Source organism: Vanellus vanellus (genome assembly GCF_965231255.1).
Source record: "Vanellus vanellus genome assembly, chromosome: 1".
Lineage (NCBI taxonomy): Eukaryota > Metazoa > Chordata > Aves > Charadriiformes > Charadriidae > Vanellus > Vanellus vanellus.
The window spans coordinates 178108593-178130536 of NC_138905.1; the positions used below are offsets into that span (position 1 = coordinate 178108593).

General features: G+C 35.7%; 1 protein-coding gene across 4 annotated transcripts in view; it reads left to right on the plus strand.

The window, feature by feature from the left end:
- DACH1 (dachshund family transcription factor 1) overlaps nucleotides 1-21944 on the plus strand; it is a gene marked incomplete at its 5' end in the record, with an annotated part of 370375 nt that overhangs the window by 251096 nt on the left and 97335 nt on the right. For 2 of the 4 annotated variants that reach the window (XM_082494621.1, XM_082494622.1), the window contains 2 exons: nucleotides 13127-13262; nucleotides 15441-15575. The exons of the other annotated variants lie outside the window; for them this stretch is intronic. In XM_082494621.1, the coding sequence (XP_082350747.1) occupies nucleotides 13127-13262; nucleotides 15441-15575 (271 nt within the window). The remainder of the gene's footprint in view (nucleotides 1-13126; nucleotides 13263-15440; nucleotides 15576-21944) is intronic. 4 annotated transcript variants of the gene reach the window in all.

Genomic DNA, 21944 nt, shown 5'->3' on the forward strand with positions numbered 1-21944 from the left:
AAAAACTCAACTGTTGTAGCTCTGGGAACCCAGTAGGTTGCTGGTGGCCATTGTTATCTTCTCAGTTCTCCTCCCCTTCTCTAAATCATTATTAAAACAGTGCTCAAGTTGAAGCATTTTCATAAAGAATGTACAGCTTTCTGATTTCTCATGTTTCACAGTCTTTAATCTAATGGCAATGTTCCTCAGGATATCAGGGAAGATATTACTCCTTTTTTAAATTAGAAGGGACTGTTCATCCAACTTTTAAATCTAAGCATTTGAACTGAAATGCTGCAAATTATCTGAAGAAGGCTGAAAGGCTTGATACCTTGCCTCTGCAGAACCTAAATTGCCGAATCCCAGAACAGAATGGAATGAAACTGCACAGAACAGACCCAGTAATCTGCAGGCCACAACGGTAGTAGTATTGTAGGGATATCTCAAAAATATCTGATATCTGAAATTGTCTGCCCATTTAAGGTTTTGTTTGCTGCCTGTAACTAAATTAATCTGGTTGTGGAGGTATTTAGCACAGGCAAGGAGTCTTCTCTCCTTCTGACTGAAGGTGATCTGTTTTGATTATAAAGGCATTTCTCCTTTACCGCTAGATATTTATAAATTAATTTGACATTTATTCAGATATTTACATTTTACCTGTTATACTTCTTTAGTTCTAATAAATGAGATATGGCAGTCCACAAACTTTTGTGGTTTTATGTAACATTCATATGTTAGAAATAGACATGTGAAGGTGAGGTTATTTGATATTTTAGGGCTATGTTGGAAATCTGTCCATTGATGTAATTCCTTCGACAAAAATCGGGTAAACTTAAAATCTCAATCAAGAGTTGCAAAAGTTTTGAAGTTCATGATAATTTAAGAGAAAAATATGGTCTGGTGATGTAATTTTGGCACTTGCACTTTCAAATGTAGGACCTCCTTTGGAAGCCTTCAGTGGCATCCCTTTCTCACCTTTGGTGATAAGACATTTGGAGTTAAGACATCGGTTTGAGAATTGTTTCTTTAGGTGCTATGTCAGCAAGGCTAGATTTCACCCCTAATGTCCATCTTCCCCATATCTTGGGAATATAAGTACTCTTCTGCTAACTAACTGTTCGATTACATGGTGATTTCTGTACCTTTGTTTTTCTATTTTCACTTGAGCAGTACTTAGTACAAGTTACATGATACTAAAGTTCTCTGGAACATATGTGGTGCTCTATTTCATTCTAAATGTATTTTCTTAATTGGAATAGCGACTGCTGGTATTACAGAGGTATCTAACAAATGAAGATTGGGATGGAGCACGTGCTAAATGACACCTGACAACTATGAAGTACTATGGCAACAAAACTTTTTTTCACTATTTTTCCTACTATTTTTATTTTCCCTTCTTTCATTTTCTGTAAGCTATTTCATTTCATATGTAAGCCTACAAAATTTGACCTTTACAAGCGTTGGTAACCTTCTGTTTCTAAACTTCGACAAGCTGACTTCTGGCTTGTAAAGTTGCTTTACAAGCTAGTTGCAGCTATTAAAGTTGCCTGGGTTACTGTGGCCTACATTTAAATATGTCTATGGGAGCATACCCCAATTTGACCCCTGATCCTTGTCTGCAGTTACCAAAATCAGGTACATTTGGAGTACAGCATAGCTCCTAGGCTGTGTAAAAAAGGTTTCCTTTTGTGGAAAGCAGGTCTTGGTGCGTTCACATATCTCACGCCATTATGGGAATGTTGGTGGACCTAGGAAGCACTTAACTAAGAAGTACTTCTGGCTCCTCTGATCTAAACCTGTCTAGTAGGTTTCAAAGTATTGGACTCTGAAAGGGAGATTCTGTCATCGTGTAACTATGTGTATTATTTCAACCATCGGCAGTGCCATACAAGAAAATTTTCCTTATCCCGGAGTTCCTTAACTTCTTAACAAGTTAATTCTTGTAGTTCATCTAGTTGGAAGGATATTTTTGTTATAATCTAGGTGAAGATTTTGAAAGTACCTAGCAATTTTGGTTCTCTGAAACATTTTAGCAGCACTTTATAACTGGAAAATCATTTTTTTTTTTTTCAAAATTTTGCTTATTTAAGCATTTGTTTGTATTAATTATCTACGCTATTTATCTCTGTCATTTCTAAAAATTCAACTATCCCATACTCATGCTAATAAAAACTCCATAATAGCTGCCAACTTCTGTGCTGCTCCTGGCATAACATCTCGTGCAAGTTATTTAACAGACCAGGTTTCCTGTTCCCATCTGGTTTGCACACAACCATAAATTAAAAAGATGTGGATTTACAATGAAGTTTTTTAAATACCCAAATTAACCTAAGTTCTGTTTAGAAAAGTGTGCTCACTCAAGGGTGAAGTACACATTTTTTAAAGTTCGCACAATTAAGTTAGAGTTTTGGGACATTTATGTAGAACCTGATGGAGACGCTACCTTAGTGCTGCCGTGACTTCTTCAGTCAAGGCCTGTGACATACTGCCCACAATACATTTATACTACAGGTGAATACATAAAGACAAATGTTAATCTGCCATCCAAAACTCACTTCTAAATGTAAGATCTTGCTGCGCATATTTATTTCAATAATACTGTAAGGGGTCAGGAATTTACTTTTACGGGACTTTCCTACTCTGTCCCTCAGCCCCTTTGTGGTACAACGCGTATGTCTAGATTTGCGTCCCCTGTTTTTGTCTATTGTGGATGAATATAGTCATGTGGACAGAGATAGCGTGGCCAAGTAATTACATTCTTATTTTTTAATACTGGACAGGATTGAAGCATAAACCCCAGCAACATAAAAGCATGAGGTCATTGTTAGGGGGATTTTCTTCCCATGAGCATGGACATAATGTCACTAGCAATTTACCTGTTTCTCACTAGGCGTAGTCAGAGGCTGTGATTTCGGTGTCCATTGAACTGAGCAGTTGAGCAGCAAACTCTCTCATCAGCATACTTTTTGAACCTTGCAATGGCAATATAAAGATTATGAATAATAACTTATACTACAATCAAAATAAATAGCTTAGAGAATAGATGTAAGTGAGAAGGTCAAACCTCCTTTTTCTTTATTTTTACAGGAATGGATAAATAGTGCAGTTGCTCTCTTTCCCAAAACTATTTGTTGTTAGAATCATATCTTCCTTTCTTTTACTGCTACATTTTTTAGACTTTTTTGTTTTGTTTTCATTATCTGCTGGCTCGTTTTTTTTAACCCTACTTTTACTTAAATATTTTTCCTCAGTGACAATGTTTCCACAAGCTGATTTGAAAAGTTAGTGGTTCGCTCATCTTGGAGTTCAGAGTTGTAACCTGAAATGAAAGCGTAGATTTGAAATCCAACTACGAGATGTTTACAAGTTTAAAGTTTGTTTGAAAGTTAGGAGATCTATGAGAAATTTCTACTCTGAAAAGTAAATCAATAGTAACCTTATCTAATTAAGTAACAAAGAACAAAATTAAGTCTTAGAAAATCTGAGTCTTCAGATTATAAACAACCTGGTTCACTGCATAGAAGAATTGCCTTTGTGAACAGTGCCACAGTAGATGACTCGCTGACCTTTCCTTCCAATTCACCGAGTTCACAGTTAGTGCTGTTATCTTTAAACTCACAAAGCTTCAAATGCCTTTCTATTACTGGGCAATATTTCATTTCTTCATGATAAGAAGTTGGAATAAAGCTGAGATCATGTACTAACCAAACATTTTATCCTGCTATGTTCAGGAGATGAGACAAAGACAAAATTACAAGGGAAGCCTTGCAAAGCAACACCTTAGATTTGGCAGTGAACTCTGAGCTCTAAAATCTTCAGAATTATATTTCAGGAGAGTGTTGTGCCCTTTCATGAGAAGAACATTAGATGTCTTTTTATAATGGAATGTTTAGATATATGAGTTGGATGAATAAGAGGAGAGCAACAACAAGCAGGGACAGCAGATTGTGACAGCAATGAATTGCAGTGAGTGTGACAGCTGTGACCTGGGGATGCTTTAGACATGAGGTGGCTTTCATCACCTGCCCATGGTTTCAAAGGCTCAGCTTGTTAGCAGTTTCACTACATCAGGGTTTTGGATTTTTTTTTCACTCAGCAGAAAGGTATATGAAAATATAAAGGAAATATCTCATATTAACAGCAGCTTGAAATAATTCTACATTGTAATATTTAGAACAGAGCAGCATTCCAGAATCAAAAATTGCACTGTATCTGTATAATGTTACTCATGCTTATAGAAAGAATTAAGAATAAAGCAGAAGAAACCAATATCTCCAGCTGAAAAAGTCACCAGTGGCAGAGTAGCTTTCCATTGCATATTAAATACATGAGACTACGTTTTGCTAATTCTCTAAATATATCACAGCAGTGGTTGTCTTAGACTTGTTTATAAGGTTATATCTTCCTGTTATCCAATAGCAGAAAATTACTAGTAATTTATTTAACCAAGGTAGCTGCTGACAGTTTTGGTTTTTTTTTTAATAACTGTTTATTGGTCTATTCTGACATGAAATTTTCTTTTAATGCTTATCCACCTTTTCATTTTTCATTGGCAATATACGTGTGTTCCTATGGATGTAATTTAATGTTCCTATATTTTTCACCAACAATTATTGTAAAAAAATTATTCAACAAAAAGTCCAAATAATAGGCAAAAAGTAGAAGTATGACACTGCGATATAGACATGATAGCACAGAGTACGTTTAAATGTCTCATGTCAGGGTGGTGGTGAACAAGTTCAGAGAGTGGACCTGAAAGGAAATGGACTCTAAGAGGAAAATGAGGGAGTTCACTTCAAGGAGCGGGTGGGCAGCAAAGAAAGGCACTGTAGAAGCTTCAGTTTAAGTCTTCTGTAACTGCTGTGTGAGCAGCCTTGGGCTTTCAGTACCAAAAGGTATTGATCATTGTAAGAAGTTTCAGCATAAAAGAGTTTACTGATAACTTATTTTCCAGTTACAGAAATTATGAAATTTTTTTATAGGATTAGATAAATTATTTTTCAAAATTGGCTGGCACACCATCCTGTAGAGACAGGGGCCATAGGAAGCACCATGAAAGTACAATTAGACAACCTGGATAGAAACCCCCTCCAATTTGCTGCTATTACAACGAAGTAGAATTTTCCTGTACTATAAACTTGAGAAAACTTCCAGAATTGTCAATGTTACTGTAAAATCTTCAGATGTGCCTGTCTTCACTCATCAAGTAAAATTACATCCAAAGCCTATATTATAGGGCCATCACTGAATTTCAAAAGACGTAAGTTGGACTAGAGTCCAACTAGAGTGGGAGTTGGACTAGATGATCTCTAGAGGTCCCTTCCAACTCTGAAAACTCCGTGATTCCGTAAGACTAATATTAGGAAATACCAGAATGCCTCTACAACCTTAATGTGACAGCATTCCATCCATATAGCATGGTACACTTTTGATTTCACCATCACATATTGTATTTTTCCGCAGCACTCCTCCCTTATTCAGTGAATTGTTGGTTATTCTGTATTTGATTTTTTTTTTTTAAATCAATGTCTGGCCCAGTCTTATTTAACTTATGTTATCTGAATCCTGTGTTGAATGTAAAAGTTTTCTACGGACAGTTCTGTGCCTTACAGGAAAAGTATTATGCAAACAGTCGTAGATGCATATTTGCACCGTTCCTATGAAGCTGGGTGTGCTATACATGTTTTACAGAAACAGATTGAGAACAAAATTAATTATATCAAAAATTGGCAGAAATTCCCTTTTTGGATGCCTAACCTGAAAACTTTTCAGGTAAACTATTATTTCTAGAAACATTTGTGCATTGAAAACAGGAATTTTGACATTATTTAAAGTGATTTTCTTGAATGCATAGGAAAATATACTATACAGAAGTGCATGAAGAGTGAAGCTACTTTCATTTCCTTATTATATGATACATGAAGTAAAATGAAGTTTTCTTCCTTTTATAAAGAGAAATTTGATTTAATATAAAAAGTTTAAATAGTAAAAAGTAAGTACAATAAATATTCTAGAATAAAAATAATACTATTTATCAGCTCCTAAAACACCTGCTTTTACATACTGGGAAAGCAAACATGAAAATTATGATATACCTATAAAGTTTGAAGTATAGTATAAACCAAATGAATATTTCATTTTCTTTATATCATGACTGAAGAAAATATGATATCTTAAAACATAAAACTATGAACTTGCCCATAACAGAAAAAATCTCCATGTTGGTCAGAATAACTTTTTTTTTTAAATGTTAATGTAAATATGTATATGCACACTTCTGTTTCTTCCTTTAACATGAGAAGGTCTTAAGTCAAAGTGTAGCTGAACTCCTTTATCATGGCTTAATCATCTTTATGTTAGAGGACACTGTGTTCCACCTGATTAATTAGTTCTATCTATATGATTAAAATTATTTATTTTAACTTTTAATGCAGTTTTTTTATAATGAACTTACAGAATGGTTACTGTATATCTGGTAAGTTGTAACTCACCATAATGTCTTTTTTAAAAATAATATGGAATCCTGCTATTCGTTTTAACACGTGTGTTTCTGAGGTGCAGTTTGAAGCTAATAGCACCCATATGCTCATATGAATTAATGTGTCATGTAAAACAGATATCTACAGATAACACACGACACAGAGAAGGTAGTTAAAAGTTTTCTGTTGGGCAGTTTGCATATTCACGTGTGTAACAGGGAACTCTGCATGCGGTGTAAGATTAATTTCATGCAAAATGGCCATGAGGCCAGGTACAATGGATGGGATTCATTTTCCTGTCTTTTAGGGCATAATTCATTGAACCTCTTTTAGATAGCTACTTTAGAATGAGGTGAATTGTACCTCGGAAACATAAATGTGTAGGTAAAAAAATGAGCCTAGGGTGACTAGCTCAGATGTAGACATTTGTACTGCAGACAACTACATTTAGTCAGATGAATTCTTGGTCTTTGGCTGGATGTACGGTTTGGATTGACTTGGAGGGGTGAATTCTCACTGCTGCTTCTTAAGCTTGAATGGTTGCTTTTCAAGTAAGATTAGATTTTCAAAAGAGGAGAGAAAAAATAAAAAAGAAGTCTGTCCAACTGGCCAGTAAGAAATTGCTAATTCGGTTTGAAGAGGTTTTTTGCACGTCTATATATTTGCATGTTTCATGTTTTTTTTTGTATGCCTTAGAAGAATATTTTGGTTGTTAGTCCAAACATACATTTCCAAGGCTAAATATAACATATAAATTCAATTGAAATGATACGCTCAAAAAATAAGCAGGTCCAAAATAGTTGTCAGGACATTTTTATCAAAATCCAGAATTCTGTACTATGAGGCTCTGTGGCACTTCCTGCTTCATCGTGGTTCCAAGCTGTCAACACCTTGGACACAGCTCTAGTTTCACCATGTTTACTTTGGAGTCTCCTGATTTGACTTCCTGTCGGTTAACTGCTGCTGATATTCCCGATAACCCTATAGTAAACAGAACAATAAAAATCAAGCAATTCCAATCAAGCAATTTTTGTCTGTCAGTCTCTTTCTACATTTTGCGTTATCGATTTTCAGTATTCTCGCGATGGGACCAGCAAGGTAGAATCAATGAAAAAATGCAGACATAAAAGTAAAACAGAAATCAAATTAACTTAAATTGGTCCAAAAGATAAATAAGTTCAAGATATTCACAAAGAGAAAAAAAAAATTACACAATTATCATGGATTGTGTTCTTTGTAAGAAATAGATCCACTATTTAAAACAAAAGTGCAATGGATGACAACACAAAACATTTGAACTCCTGAATTTAGATTGGGATTAGAAGTGTGTCTGTAAGAACAAGATGAGAAAGATGACATGTGCATCAGTGGGAAGTTAGCAAGATTTTTAGCAGGCTAGTGATAGTATGCAAATAAGGAAATAGAAATGAAAATTTATAGCATTCAGTCAGTTTGATAACAAACATTTTATAGTAGTGGTTGAAGAAGTTAGGAAATAATTATTAGCCAAATTCATCTCGTGATTCTTAGGGCTAAATGTTAATTTGGAGTCTCAGCATTTTAGACTAAAGCTGAAGGAAAAATGAAACTGTAAAATCAAAATATCCTGTTTTCAGGGAATACAAAAGATACCAAAGTAATTAATTTCTTTCACTTATTCAACTAATACAATGTCAAATAAGTATACCATTTTACAAGAAAGCCATTCCTGGAATACTTTTCACACAAAAATTAGGTCAGTAAGGAAATAAAGAGCAAGAAGTCTGTGTTTTGGTATTTGTGAAAGAGAGCATTATAATTTTACCAGAAAAAAGATTGGAAGCCAGGTGCCCTTCCAGAAAGGTCGGAATATTTTAAACTATTCCTGATTAAAAGTTTTGGTGGTTTTAAAATTAACAGTGTATGAAGCAGTGTGGTGTTGTATGTCCTTTCCCCAGTATGAAGCTACCTAAGCTATTGAAAAGTATGACGCTGAAAATCAGTGATTTTATCCTCTGCACTTCAATGACTTAAAGCACAAATGTCCTTAAAGGAGTTTGTTTAACAATGAAGAGCATCAAGACAGCTCAGCGGTTTTAATGGCAATATACTTCTACAGCTATACTTAGGTGCATGTCTAGAACTCAGTCCGTGACTAAAATTAAAGGATCGCTAAGCCCACAGGATGAGTCTTATGGAGGAGCAAACTAGAACAAAGAAAGAAGCTGAGACTGACAATACCTGTAGGAGAGAAATATACAGGCGATGAAGCGGTGCATGCAAAACCAGTTGGCTGTTGGAAGTAGGCATATTCAAATTTTGTCAGAAGGATTCTGGAATTTTATCACTAAGGAACAGGAATGGCAAAGAATAAAGAATGTGTGTGGAAAGACTGAGGTGGTGAGAACCTAGAAGATATCACTTTCTTGTCTATCGTCTTAAGAGCGGGAGTATTAATCTTACATGTGTTACCTGAAATGTATTCTCGTGGATAGTGATATAGGGACCAACGGCTGAACTCCGTCAAGTTTATGTTTGGGTAGGTTTTTGAGGAAGACTTTTGATAAAGAGGCACTTTTCAAACAATGAAAACATACTGCTGGAGCAAGAGGCAAAAAAAGAGATTAGTATTGAATAACTACCATTGTGACCTGGTAAGAAGAAAAAAGATATATTTGATAGAGGGGGGAAAAGTATTTATGGTCTTCTGGATACCATTACTGATATATTAAGGTAAATCTTAATAGGAAGTTACCTAAAAGGAACTTTTGGAATGAGATCTTACGGTATGGTCTTTGCATCTATGAAAAGAGCTGTTTGAAAAATGTAGAAAAATGTTGATAAGTACATCAAGACACTTCTTTTTTGCTTGGTGTTATGTTGTGAGTGATATGTGGTTTTCTGGAACAAAATTGGAGGGGTTTCTAATTCTAGAGACAACTTCAACCTCATAAGTTAAAATCTGACAGTTAAAATTTTATACCTGTTTTTACAAAACAAACAAAAAAGGCCTGTGTCACAGGAACAATTTTGTTATTTATGAAATGGACTTGATATTGAGGGTGTGTAACTTATAATGTCAGTGGGGTAAGAGTACACGAAAATGCATTGTATATCTCTAAAGTGAAAGTTTCATATGTGGTAGGAGCATTTTTGGAGGAGTTAAATGTCAGATTCTTAAATGCTTAAGATTCATAATTTGGATCAGATTGTAAAGAGCACCAAGAAAAACAACGTTCCCAATCTGACCCTTAAGAGTACGTTGATCATTGCTTAGTACAGCCTCCGGTTCTGATGCCTAATTGAGAGTCTTACCAATTTAGAAAAGTTGGTCAACCATATGTTAAACTGCTGCATACGCTCTAAATTGTTCATACTACTTTTTTACTTATAAGTACCTGTAGAAACAAATAGGGAAGCAAAAAATGGAGAAAAAAGGTGGCTAGTGAGGGTTATGTTTTACAAGCAGTAAATCTGTATTTCATGTTTTCTAGTAAATGTTGTCGATAGATTTCTGGGAGGTATTCAGCTTATCGACCAGTAATGCAAGGATAATGTTTTTGGTGTCCTGCTGCCACTCCAAAGGGCAGCAGATCTTTTGTAGATCTCTGTCAACCTGGTGTGGCCATCTCGAAGCCCTTCAGTGGCTCAAATGGCTCAAATGTGAGCAGCTGAATCGAGCCGTAGGTATCTGGTTTTGGAGAAGACTCTATTGACTTTATTGTCTGTATCTCAGTTGACTGAAATGGGAGACACTTACCTCCAAGGCGGGCTGCTTCATGTGGCATCCTAGACACAGGTGTCTGAAGTTTCATCCCTAGCTCGTGTGTCAAAACTGCATTTGGATGTGTTGATTTCAGACTGTATTTCGAACTACAGTTTCCTCATAGTTAATTTTAGCAAAGCAAAGTCACTCAGATTTTATTTATTTATTTATTTGTCTGTTTGTTTGTTGGGAGACAACAAGACTAATTACAGTACAAGCCAACACCAGGTTCTCTAGAGATATCTTTAATTAAGTGGAAATGAGTTTGTCCTCGGAGTGGACAAGTTTTAGGAAAAACACTGGACAGTGGACAGTATCTTAGGTGATTTCTATCGCCAGGTTTATAAAGCAGTAAATTCTGTTTCTTTGCTGTGTCATGTAGACCTGTAAAAAAGTGGCATTTTGCAGAAGTTACAAAATAGCTCTGATCATCTGAGTTATTTACTGAACACATTTTTGCACATTTCCTTTTTTGAAAAATTTTAAAGTTAAGTCTAAATGTAAAGTTAATATTTTACCACAGACAAAATCCATCTTTTCTACACAAAATCTCTAGTAAGGAAGACAGCTTATATTGATATTCCGGCATCATTAGTTTATCACTATGACTTTTTAGAGCAAGAGAGTATTTCAATTTATTATTAGTAGCATTTCCATTTATTATTTCAGCTAGTTTTGATAAAGACAAAAAATTGCTATAGTCTATATTATTGATTGTGGAATTATGAAGCAAGGATATAAAAAATGAGTTAAGGTATTAAATTAATTTCTTTTCCATTTCTGCATAGTTCCATCCCATGTTTTGTTGGGGTTAAAGGGTATTTTACAAATGAATTGATAAAGCCAGTATATGTAGTTTTCTCATAGAGTTTGTCTGCTGTGTCGTATTATACGTGAATAAAACTCATTATCTGTTTTGTTTGTGCAGTAATTATATTTTGTTGTCCTGTGCATTCCTTTTGCTCTCTCCATCTCATAATACGTGCTGTAAAAGCGCACATAAATAAATAGGATAAACAAATTAAGCTGTTTAAATAAATTAATTTACTCTGCAGCTCTGTATTCAAATCTTATGTGCTCACTGGATTTCATTTTAATGAAACCCTTCTAAGAACAATACATTGTATGCCAAACAGTGAAATTATATATTAAATGAATGATTAAATATAGCGTGTTCCAATTTATACCAAATCTGTACACTGTGCCTGCTTAAATCCTCCTAAATCTAAAGAAATAAATCTTCTACATTCTGAAAACATCTGCATTATAATCCTCCTCTTGAATACCCAGTTCATGGACATATAAACACAATCAAAGTCATAATAAGCCTAGAGCTATGATGCAGTTAAGCTATCCTCATCAATGTTTTTGACTTAAAAACCCGAGTCTATTAAAGTGGAATCCACTTAAAAGTCTTGAAACACTGCTCTGAAAGGTCTTCTCCCACTCCATCAGTAGGCCCAGCGAATCCCTTTGCAATCAGAATCTCAGGTTTAGTAAATATTTATTATAAAGCTTACCTGGAACAAATCTATTGATTACTATAGGGGGTCATGTTGCTTAGTTTCATAGGAATGCATTCAACGAAATATTCATCCAGCTACTGTGCATGAAAAATAATGACTGCTGCAAAAGCAATTTGCGGTGTGAGGAACATGATGCTCCTTTCAGGAAAACTTTTAAGCATTTGCAGCAGCAAGTTTTCATATGTATTATTAAACCCATGCTAATTGTATTATTTCATTACCAAAAGCTTTTAGTGAGTTGAATGTATGCAGTTGTTTGTTTGTTGTTTTTGATTTGGGGTTTTTTTTGGTGTTTTCTTTTTTTGTTTTGTTTTGTTTTTTAATTTGGGTCAGGATTTCAATTATCAAAAGGAAAAAAAAAAAACGAAACACAACCACCCTAGTTTATCATTTTCAGTCCCCCCAATAGATTTCCCTTATAGGAAGTATTTACTGTTATCACTATTCGACCAAACCAACCTAACTCATATGTACTTTAGCAATGACATAGAGTCTTGGGAACTATTAGCAATAAAGAGGAAACTACAGGGAAAGACAGAGAATTTTCTAGAAAGGACTATTCTGCACTTAGTTCCCTTCGTTTATTGTTTCTGTCAAAGTTCTGTGTAAATATCGGATATATCTATCTGCTACATATTGACGGTTCTCACATAACAGAAGTGCAGTTCAAACCTTGTGCTCGAATTTTCAAAATCAAGGAACATCTCGAAGTGCGTCATAGCTCCTGCTGGCTACTATGTCAGGCTTCTGCCTGGGTAGAAAAACGTCAATAGGCATTTTTTCCCCATTTTGAAGTAGTGATATGGCCACACTTCCAAAAAATGTGGTTCATTCTAGGTTTGTGCTCCATGGTAGAAACAGACATTTGGATTATCAGCCACGTTACTGGTATAGGTTCAGTGGAGAGATTATGTTTTCTTTATCATCCAGAGCAGTTCTGCACGATCTCATCACTCAAAATTGAAATTAAAATGTGGTGTCAAATTCAGTGTAAGCTAAAACAAGTGTCTGATCTTCATTTATTTACAAAAGTACGTTGTTCCTCATCCCACAAGGCTAAGGTCTATAAGCTAGTAAACAAAATGTATATTTCCAATTCAACAGCATGCTCACAGAAGTGAGGAAAAAAACCCCGCTCAAAAGCAAAAGAAAAGCCTTATTTTTATAAGCAGTCCAGAAGGCAGTTTAAAAGCGCTCACATTGCACACTAAAAGGTATAGTGTCCTAAAATTGCTAAGTTTCCTTTGAGAATACTCTGCAAATCCTGAACACCTCAGCAGAGGAAAGAATAGGTTGTGATTTAGGAGGGAGATAGAGTTTAGGGAACTGATGCTTGGAAACCGCGGGGGTTTCGTTTAACGTTGCCTTTTTTTGCAATTATTTTTCCTGGGGTCTAGGAACGTGTTCCAGACAGCCCTTCTCCTGCTCCTTCTCTTGAAGAGGGTCGAAGACCTGGCAGCCATCCATCTTCTCACCGAAGCAGCAGTGTGTCCAGCTCTCCTGCACGGACCGAGAGCTCTTCAGACAGAATCCGTAGGTCACATTCTTCTCCTTGTCACCACTTTCAATTTGATTAGGTGCAGCGGGTTTTTCTAATCAAAATGCCCTCATCTCAAATAGATCTCATATGTATCGTGTTCGGAAGTTCAGCTGCAATAACTATCTCCCAACATTATGTTCCCCAGTTTACAGTATCATAATATCTGATGCTACATTAACAGGTACTGATATAAACTGCCATCATGTCATATTAAACATAAAGGTATGAGCTATGAAATACAGAATTGCAGCCGGGAAGCAATTTGCTAGATTAGTTTTAGAACTGAACATATAGTGTAAACATTTTTTAAAGAAATTGAGTTCTATTTAATGTGGTTACTCTGATTCGAATTCTAAATTGAATCCGAGTTCATAAGCAACATTTTACATGGTAGAATTGCTTGGTAAAGAGAAGAATTATGTTAAATCAATTTTGAAAAGTGCATACTTTGTAAATTTTTTAAATATAAAAATTTGTAATGGTGAGAAATATGATACAGAGAGTATTACCACCTCATAGCTCACAAGGGGCGGAGTGAAATTAAACCATGGTGTCCCACAGTGATACCATTTTCATCGAGTCTCCATGTATAGGGTGTAAATTACATGACAAAGACCCTGAATTCTATGATATTCCAGCAAAACATACTGGAAATTAAGGTTTTAAACACATTTTATGGCTATTTACTTAAATTCATATTACACTTGTCCATTCCTTTTATTATTGCTCCATTGCAGGTTTTTGTGCTTTTAAGGCATCTTTCCACAGTGGAAGTTGTCGGTAGGTGAAACCGGAGGATTTGACATGCAGATAGAAGGCCATGAAATAGCTATACGAAATACGTAGTCGTGTTGATTAGATGCAGCACGTGTTTTTTAGACTGCTTCCTTTCAGGCTCTCCGCAGACTCAGGAAGCCGACTCTTCATTGACCTTCAGATGAAAGATCTTTCATTACTATGTGATGAAAAATGACTTACCAAAGAAAATAAATGAGGCCTGACCACGACAAGCTGAAAATTCTGTTTTCTTATCACTTGGACGATTCAGAGTGCAGATTAAACTGGCATCCCATATACTGTGACCTATCTTATTTCCCCAGGTTTTTATGAGTTCATGAGTAAAGTTCTGGGAAAAAAACTTCACGACCCTAGATTTTGATTTTTATTTTTAAATTGATTGAATGGTATATTTTTTTACAACCATTGAAGACCTTTTCCATTGTTCTCTAAATGAAAAGGTAGATTAAATTGAGAGATACTTACTGGTTTTGCTAAGGAATGACACCTTTTTCTTTTAAAAAAAGGTGCTGTTCAGCTTACTTACCGGGAGAGAGAGAGGAGTAGGACCTTTGCACATTATTTCTTCCAGTGTGAACATAACAGTTCCTTAAACACTGGATCACTTATTTATTTATAAAATAACTTTTCTCTCCTATCTGATTTGTTAACATCACACCTGATTCTTAAGTACATCTGATTTTGTGGTGCCAGCAAGAGTAAGTTGACTACTACGGAAATATGGGTTACATGTGAAAAAATGCTTTGTTGAAAATGGCATAAGCCTCTTACAAGTAAATATTTTCAGATAGAAACACAGGGATATAAGCTACCTTATATGGGTGTCTGGGATGTGTTTGGGACTCATGAAGGTCTGCTTGAGAACTGTTGGAAAGAGCTTTCCAAGCTATCTAGTGAGCAAATTAGCGATTCTGCTGTTGCACAGTATATTTTGAATAGTCTTTATCACCTAGAAGGTCACAATGCTTAATTTAAGGAAGTTAGGGACTGCATATTGGGAATGCTAATATACAAGAGCTTTCGTACAACTAACTTAAAAAAAATAAATCACTAAGTATCTCAAGTAGAACCTTCTCTTCTTTTCTGCTTTGTTTCATTGTGCATTTCAGTTCTTGTTAAATAAACAAGAAGATGTTTGCAAATATGCAACTTTCTCCAAAGATACTGAATTCTTCTTTTTAAATTAATTGTTTTAAACCAGAAGTTATAGAAAGAAACTCTTCCGCTGTGCGGATACTGATAGCAGTAATTAAGTAACTTTGTGATTGTTAGAATTCTTGTATAATTAAGAGGAAGACTATCTAAAGTAAGTACAAAAGTGTATTGTTAATATGACGGCTGATTTTCTTTGTGCCTGCGCTTGTGTCTAGCAGCTGTCCATCAGAACGGGCTATCTATGAACCAAATGCTGATGGGTTTGTCACCTAATGTCCTGCCTGGACCTAAGGAAGGTGATCTGGCTGGTCATGACGTGGGACATGAGACAAAAAGAATACACATTGAGAAAGGTAATATGAATGCTATGATTTTACTGTTTCAGTGTAAACCAAGTATTGTCTCAACAGCTAAATAGTATTATAATTGTTATTTTTTTTTTAATTGGGGTTTTTTATTTTTGTTTTTTACTGTTTCACAAATTAAATCATAACAGGATGATAGCTTTCTTGATGCTTCTACTTCGTGGTCTTTGTGATTAATGAAGAATATTTATATGAAGGAGGGATTTCATAAATATTACAAAGAGGGATGAGTGAAAAACAGTTTTATATTACTATTGTGTCTCTGGCCCTTCTACAGCACTCTTTAGGTATTAAGTTTCTGTCTCCATCCAGTTGACTTTAATGACCTACTTCCCAAAGGGACTGAACACCGTGAAAATTAGTCCATGTGTGCAAAAAGGAAAAAGGCTAATACCAAGCCATTAAATTAGGGAATTGCATAAAATGAGGCTGGTACACATTATATAATGGGATTTAAATTTAATTGAGTATATGACCAAAGTGTTTGATCTAGGTGAATAGTCCACATGCACTTATGCTGATTATGACACCATTTCATCTCTGTTGGTATTCAAAGTTAAGTTCCTGTTCAGGGTTGTTAGAGGGGATTTTGGAGGGGTGGTGGTGGTGGAATTTTAAAAGGTGTATTCCATGCATTATGTTTACTTAATATCCTGAATTTTAACTGTTACAGACAAGAAACATTTTGGCGAAAGAGAGGTTAGAAATATGACATATCCTTAAAAAAAATATCCTGTCGGCTTCTCAGAAAAATCAGTTGTTTGAGCACAGTGAGAGAAAAAGTAAAGGTATGATAGCCAGACATTGAAACAGAGCCACAGAAACTGCTGCAGTCATGAAGATTTCAGAACAAGACATTTTGTGCCATATTTTAATAGCGATGATACCTTCTCTGTCTTGTGTTTGAACACTGAGATATGAAAAAGAATTAAAATCTGGACAATTCTATTCTGGACAGGTGGCATTTTTAATAGGATTACCAGAAAAATTAATGGAAACAACATTTCTTTTATATAAACCATTTAGTTTGGTTCATTGCACACACAACCTGTTTTAGCTTATACTGTGCCCTCACTCAGCCCCTGCAAATTGTATCCCCGCTGTGAAGTATGATGTGATCAAATAGGTTTGTTTTGAATTTCCATAAATGATTTTATTTCAGCCTTTGAAGTTACTCGCTTAAGTGTAATCAGACTGGTAAATCCTGCAAAGAGTAGTACATATTAAGAATTTCTACTATTTTTGCATGTCATTCAGGTTTTTTAAAAGCTTTGTTTATAGTGGTACCCCAAATGTATTTTCCAATCTGTTGCCAGTTCACGTTTTTGCAAGATCTGTTCTCCGTAAAACTGCTGAGAATTCTCTTTTTTCCTCAGTCCTTGTTTAGGTCAAACCTTCTATTCTTTGCTCCTTTTCCTCCCTCTGTTCCAGCCTACTGAATTAATGGTAAATATTCATGGGCTATCTAGATTGATAGGGTATACTAAATTAAAAATTGTTTTCTGTCATGACTACATTTATCATGTCTCACATACCAATCTTGTAACTTTAATACTAATCTAATCTGTATTAAAACAAGTGATTTAACTTAGAGATGTTTGTGGAGATAGTAATTATCTACTTCTGTCACTGTGAGCTTGCAATCATATTCCCAAACTGTTGCTTACCACTGCAAATCAGTCAGAATGCAATCAGATTTAAAAATGCAAACATACCTAGGTGGTGGTACTCTTCTTGTTGAAACCCCATCACCTTCATCATCTGATTCAAAAGAAAAGGAAAGAGGAGCAATCAGAAGTTCTGAATAAGTATCATGAAACATTTAAACATTATTGTGTTTTCTTCTAAGCCACTTTTGTTGGCAGAAATCTATCAGCTGCAACTAAAATGGCTTTCAATTGAACCCGGGAGAACCTGGGAAATCCTGCCTGGTAAAGTATGCCCCGTCTTTTCTCTTCTTGTCCCCTCTTCCAATAAAAAAATGAAAACCAAAAATCTCTGAAGTGATCTGAGCTCAGGGAAAATTTATTTACAGTCAACCGAGAATTTAAAGGGGGAAAGTTATAATACAGACAACTGATCAACATACCAGATTTTGAAAAGACTTAGTGTATGTCTCAGAGGTGAATTATATGTCTAAACTGATCTATGAGTTGGATACAGGAGAGAAAATACCATTTATCTGTTATAAACATAAACGAAAGGAGCTTATTTACCCATTCCACACAACATAATGTAATATATTTAGAAACAGTTCTTTGCCACTTGCCAAGTGAATACCAGTTTGAGGGTATTCAGTCTTTTGAAGATCATATGCATTTCTATCCAAAATTTAGCCAGAATCATAATAGGTGGCAAAAATTTATTTTGCTGGGGTGGTTTAAACTACTAGTAGATCTCTTGTGCCATTTTGTTTGATTTTTTTTTTTTTTTATTTGCCCTTGGACTGTGTTCAAAATGTGTTCTCAGGTTCTCGTGTGCGTAGCCTTGAGTAAACTCAGCTTCTACTGGACTCAGGTTGTCACTATCCCACCAAGAATCAAATTAAGTTCTATGTATCTGGTTCACTGCCTGTTAGAACTGGAAAGTTTGCATCGGGCTCTGGGTCAATATTTGTTGCAGGAAAACAGGAAGAGTTTCTATTCTCAAAGACCTTGTATAAACCATGGGAGCTGGGAACGTTTTCCAGCTGCTGACTCCAGATGTGCAACTTGGCCACGTCCTAGCTTCACGTTGGGGCAAACCCCAATGTACGTGTCTGAAGTTCCACCCACTCCCTGGGTTTCATCAGAAGAAAGCTTAGATTTGCAAAGGATTATGTTATGGTCCAGCCAGGTTCCTAGTCGGGACTAGGGGAGGCTGCAGGGGACACTGCAGAGCCCTTCGCCCCCACGGTTCATACATAACTCAAGATGTCACTATCCGTATAACCAGAGAAATCAATTACCCTACATTTCCAAGATTTTTTACTTATTGGAGCGTAGCAGATTTTCCAAATTTACTGGAAGCAGGCTGTAGAACTGCAAATTATCCTGGGAAGAAGGAGATAAATTCAAGTACACGATGTTAGTTCAAGTACTTGACAGCCATCATCAAAACCAAATAGCTAATTTTATAATCTGTAATTATGGACTATTTGATGATGCACATTTGGTCTTATTAGGTCAGATTTCGCAAGAAGGACTTATGTGAACTATAGGAGTCATATTAGAAAAGATCTATTCAGTGTTTTCCATTAAAATTAAGGCTCTGGGTCTTTTCAGGTAAAGTTAAGTTTCTATGACTCAAAGAGTTTGCTCTAGATAGTCCCACAATTTGGGTGAGGTACGTTTAATCACTTATCCTGCTCAGCTGTTATCTGAGGTCCTGCAGATCTCCCAGGCTGAAATTGTGAGCAGTGTATTTTTGATGTTTTCTATGGGGCTGAATACTTGTTCAGCTCTTCGGTGACGTTGTCCATGAAATATGGAAATAACATAGGAAGGAGGAACTAGCGGAGAACCTAAGGGCTAGACTACTGAATCCTGATCCTCTTCTTGCTCATTGATATGAAGAGTTCAACATAATCAGTGGCTTGAAAGTTAAACACACCTCCAAGGGATCCCAATTCCCTGAAGGCAGAAGAGAGGATTGAACTTGAGACACATTTCCTGGGCATTATCCCTAATCACTGTGTTTTGTGTAAAAGAGGGTAGTATATTTTTATATTTTACCATCATCCCTTTGCCCTTCTGACCCAGACTCTGGTCATATGGGTTCTCCAAGGTGGAATTGATAGCTCAGTCCTATTGCCAGAGTTCCTCTGTATTTACTAGCTCCAGATAGCTGCATATGATTTCCCATTGACTTCACACAGACTATAGTTCTACTTGTTAACTTCATTAGACCCTAATTTGCAGTACCTCGTTTGGGTAAAGTTAAGTGATGTTGGAGGCAGTGGCTGCTCATAACATCCCCTGACTGGTACCTGCCTAGCGATACCTGCCCTATACACTACACCGGAATGTAAGACCCAGCTCACTTCAGCCCAAGATTCCTTTCTGGGGGACAAACACCTAAAAGTTAGTTGCTTTAACACCAAATTTAGATGCCTAAGTGTTTTACTGGATCTGGCCCTAGGGCATCAGATTAGAATTTTCTGTCTGCATCAATTTATATTTTTTTAGATTGACACCAACAGCAAATGAAGCTTGAATGTCATGCTTACATTTTAAATTGAATATGTTATTTGAGGTGTTATGGGAAGGACACTCTCTTGTTGAAAATGTGCATGCTGTTTTCTATAACAAAATATAAAATATTCACCATGTTCACAAAAGAAGCTAAACTATTTCTTTCCAGAAAAGCTTTTAAACTATGATATTAATGGAAATTTCTTGAGTAATTTTCAGATAATCAACAATAATTGCTTCTTGACTGCTACAATAGCAGCAATTAAAGTATAACTTTATCAAATCCACATACTAAAATGTCCCGGTCTTTCTCTCTGTTTTTATTTTATGTCCCTCTGTAGGGATGTGAGCTTAAATTCCATTTCTGGTCAGTGTTATTTTAGTTGGTTCTCTGAGAAGGCCCTTTTTTAAAGAGAGTTGTTACCAGATAACCTACAGAGTAATTTTCATTCACACTTCTGCTGTCCAACTGCTTGTGTTAAGATACTTTATCCATTCATTTTCATTTGTGTATACGTACATGCACATGGAGATACTTATACAATATCTTTATTTTACTGAATATTCCATTTTAATGTAGCGAGAAGAATATAAACAGAATTTGATGGGTATCTATACGTGAATATATTTACAGTTAACACGTTTCAGGTCTACATACTCACTTCACTTCTTGAACGTTACATATTAAATTAAATATATTAGTTTGTAATTCCTTAAGATACTGAGTTCAGGCTATGTACTTGTACATCATCTAGCACATTGTGAAAGTGATCTTGATTTGAGTTTTAAATACTCCTCAAACCCTAAACAGATAGCAGTCAAATTTGTAACCTATGACAGATGATATAAAGATCCACTAAATGAAAGGTTCGAGAAAACTAGTATCACCAAAATAACCTTTAGACACTCTGGTTGTTGGTGTGTCTTTTCACTCAGCCCAAGAGGCTCAAGAATGCTCAAAGTACATTAAAAGCTATTACAGTTAATGGACTACAAAGGTGAAAAATAACATCACAAGTTTTTTCATAATGAGTTGTTATTTACTGAGAAGCCAAAAAACATCTGGTTTTGTTGCACAGAAAACTCAGAAGCCTTTCATATCATTGACTAGGATATGAATAGTATGTGTATGCAGGAAGGAGTGCAAAGGTAGTACAAACTTCTGAAAGTTTTTCCTTTAGCAAAATATTGGACAAGAATATTTCTAGAGTCTAACCAAGCCATCCTCCAACCAGGCAGTTCTGCAGACTTGTTTGCTACTAAGGACCTTTAGAAGAAGTTGTTGAGGCTCCATCCCTGAAGGTGTTCAAGGCCAGGTTGGATGGGGCTTTGAGCAACCTGATCTCGTGGGAGGTGTCCCTGCAGGGAGGTTGGAACTCGATGATCTTCAAGGTCCCTTCCAACATAAACCATTCAATGATTAGTTCTGCTAGGGTAGTAGTAGTTTTGACACAATTTAGGAGAGATTTGCTGTACAGTTTTCACTTGACTCATATGTCCGCATCAGTTCCAAAACATCCCGGGTGAACCGGACTCATTGCTGCCAAATTACATATGTGCATACCAGTTAACTCTGTATTTACAGTGATTGAAAGGCATTTTGGACATATCTGACTTTCTGAATATGCTCAAATGAATTACATGTGCACAAAAGATATGGTATATTCTAAATCTGTTAAAAAAAACCCTCTGCCTTGTGCCCCAAACAGTTCCCAACAGGTACTTTTTTTCTTTTGTTTCTTTTTTTTTCTGTCTTTCTTTTCGTGATCATTATATGTCCTTCAGGTAATAGAACTTTGAAGGGTCTTTATAGTCTTTGATGGTCTTTATTACATATAGAGGGGAGCTAAAAAACCCTTTGAAATAGCTTGTGTGCTCATTTTCATTTTTTCAGTGAATTGTTAAGCAGAAGGTGTAATGGTAATGGATAAGATGTTAGAAAGAACTTGTTTTTTATCATGCTACCACGATGCGGTTTTTAAATCATTACTTGCCTTTGTGTTTGCTGCTAGGAAAGATATGTTATAGGTAATGAAGTTGATGAAGTTATGGCTGTTCCCACTAAGAGGGGATATGTCCCGTAGCACCATGAGCGTGACCACACAAACACGGTTCTGTTTCTCTAAAGTAATTTTTAGTTTTACATTTTACTAGCTATAAAAATGCATTTGCAAAATAAGAAAAA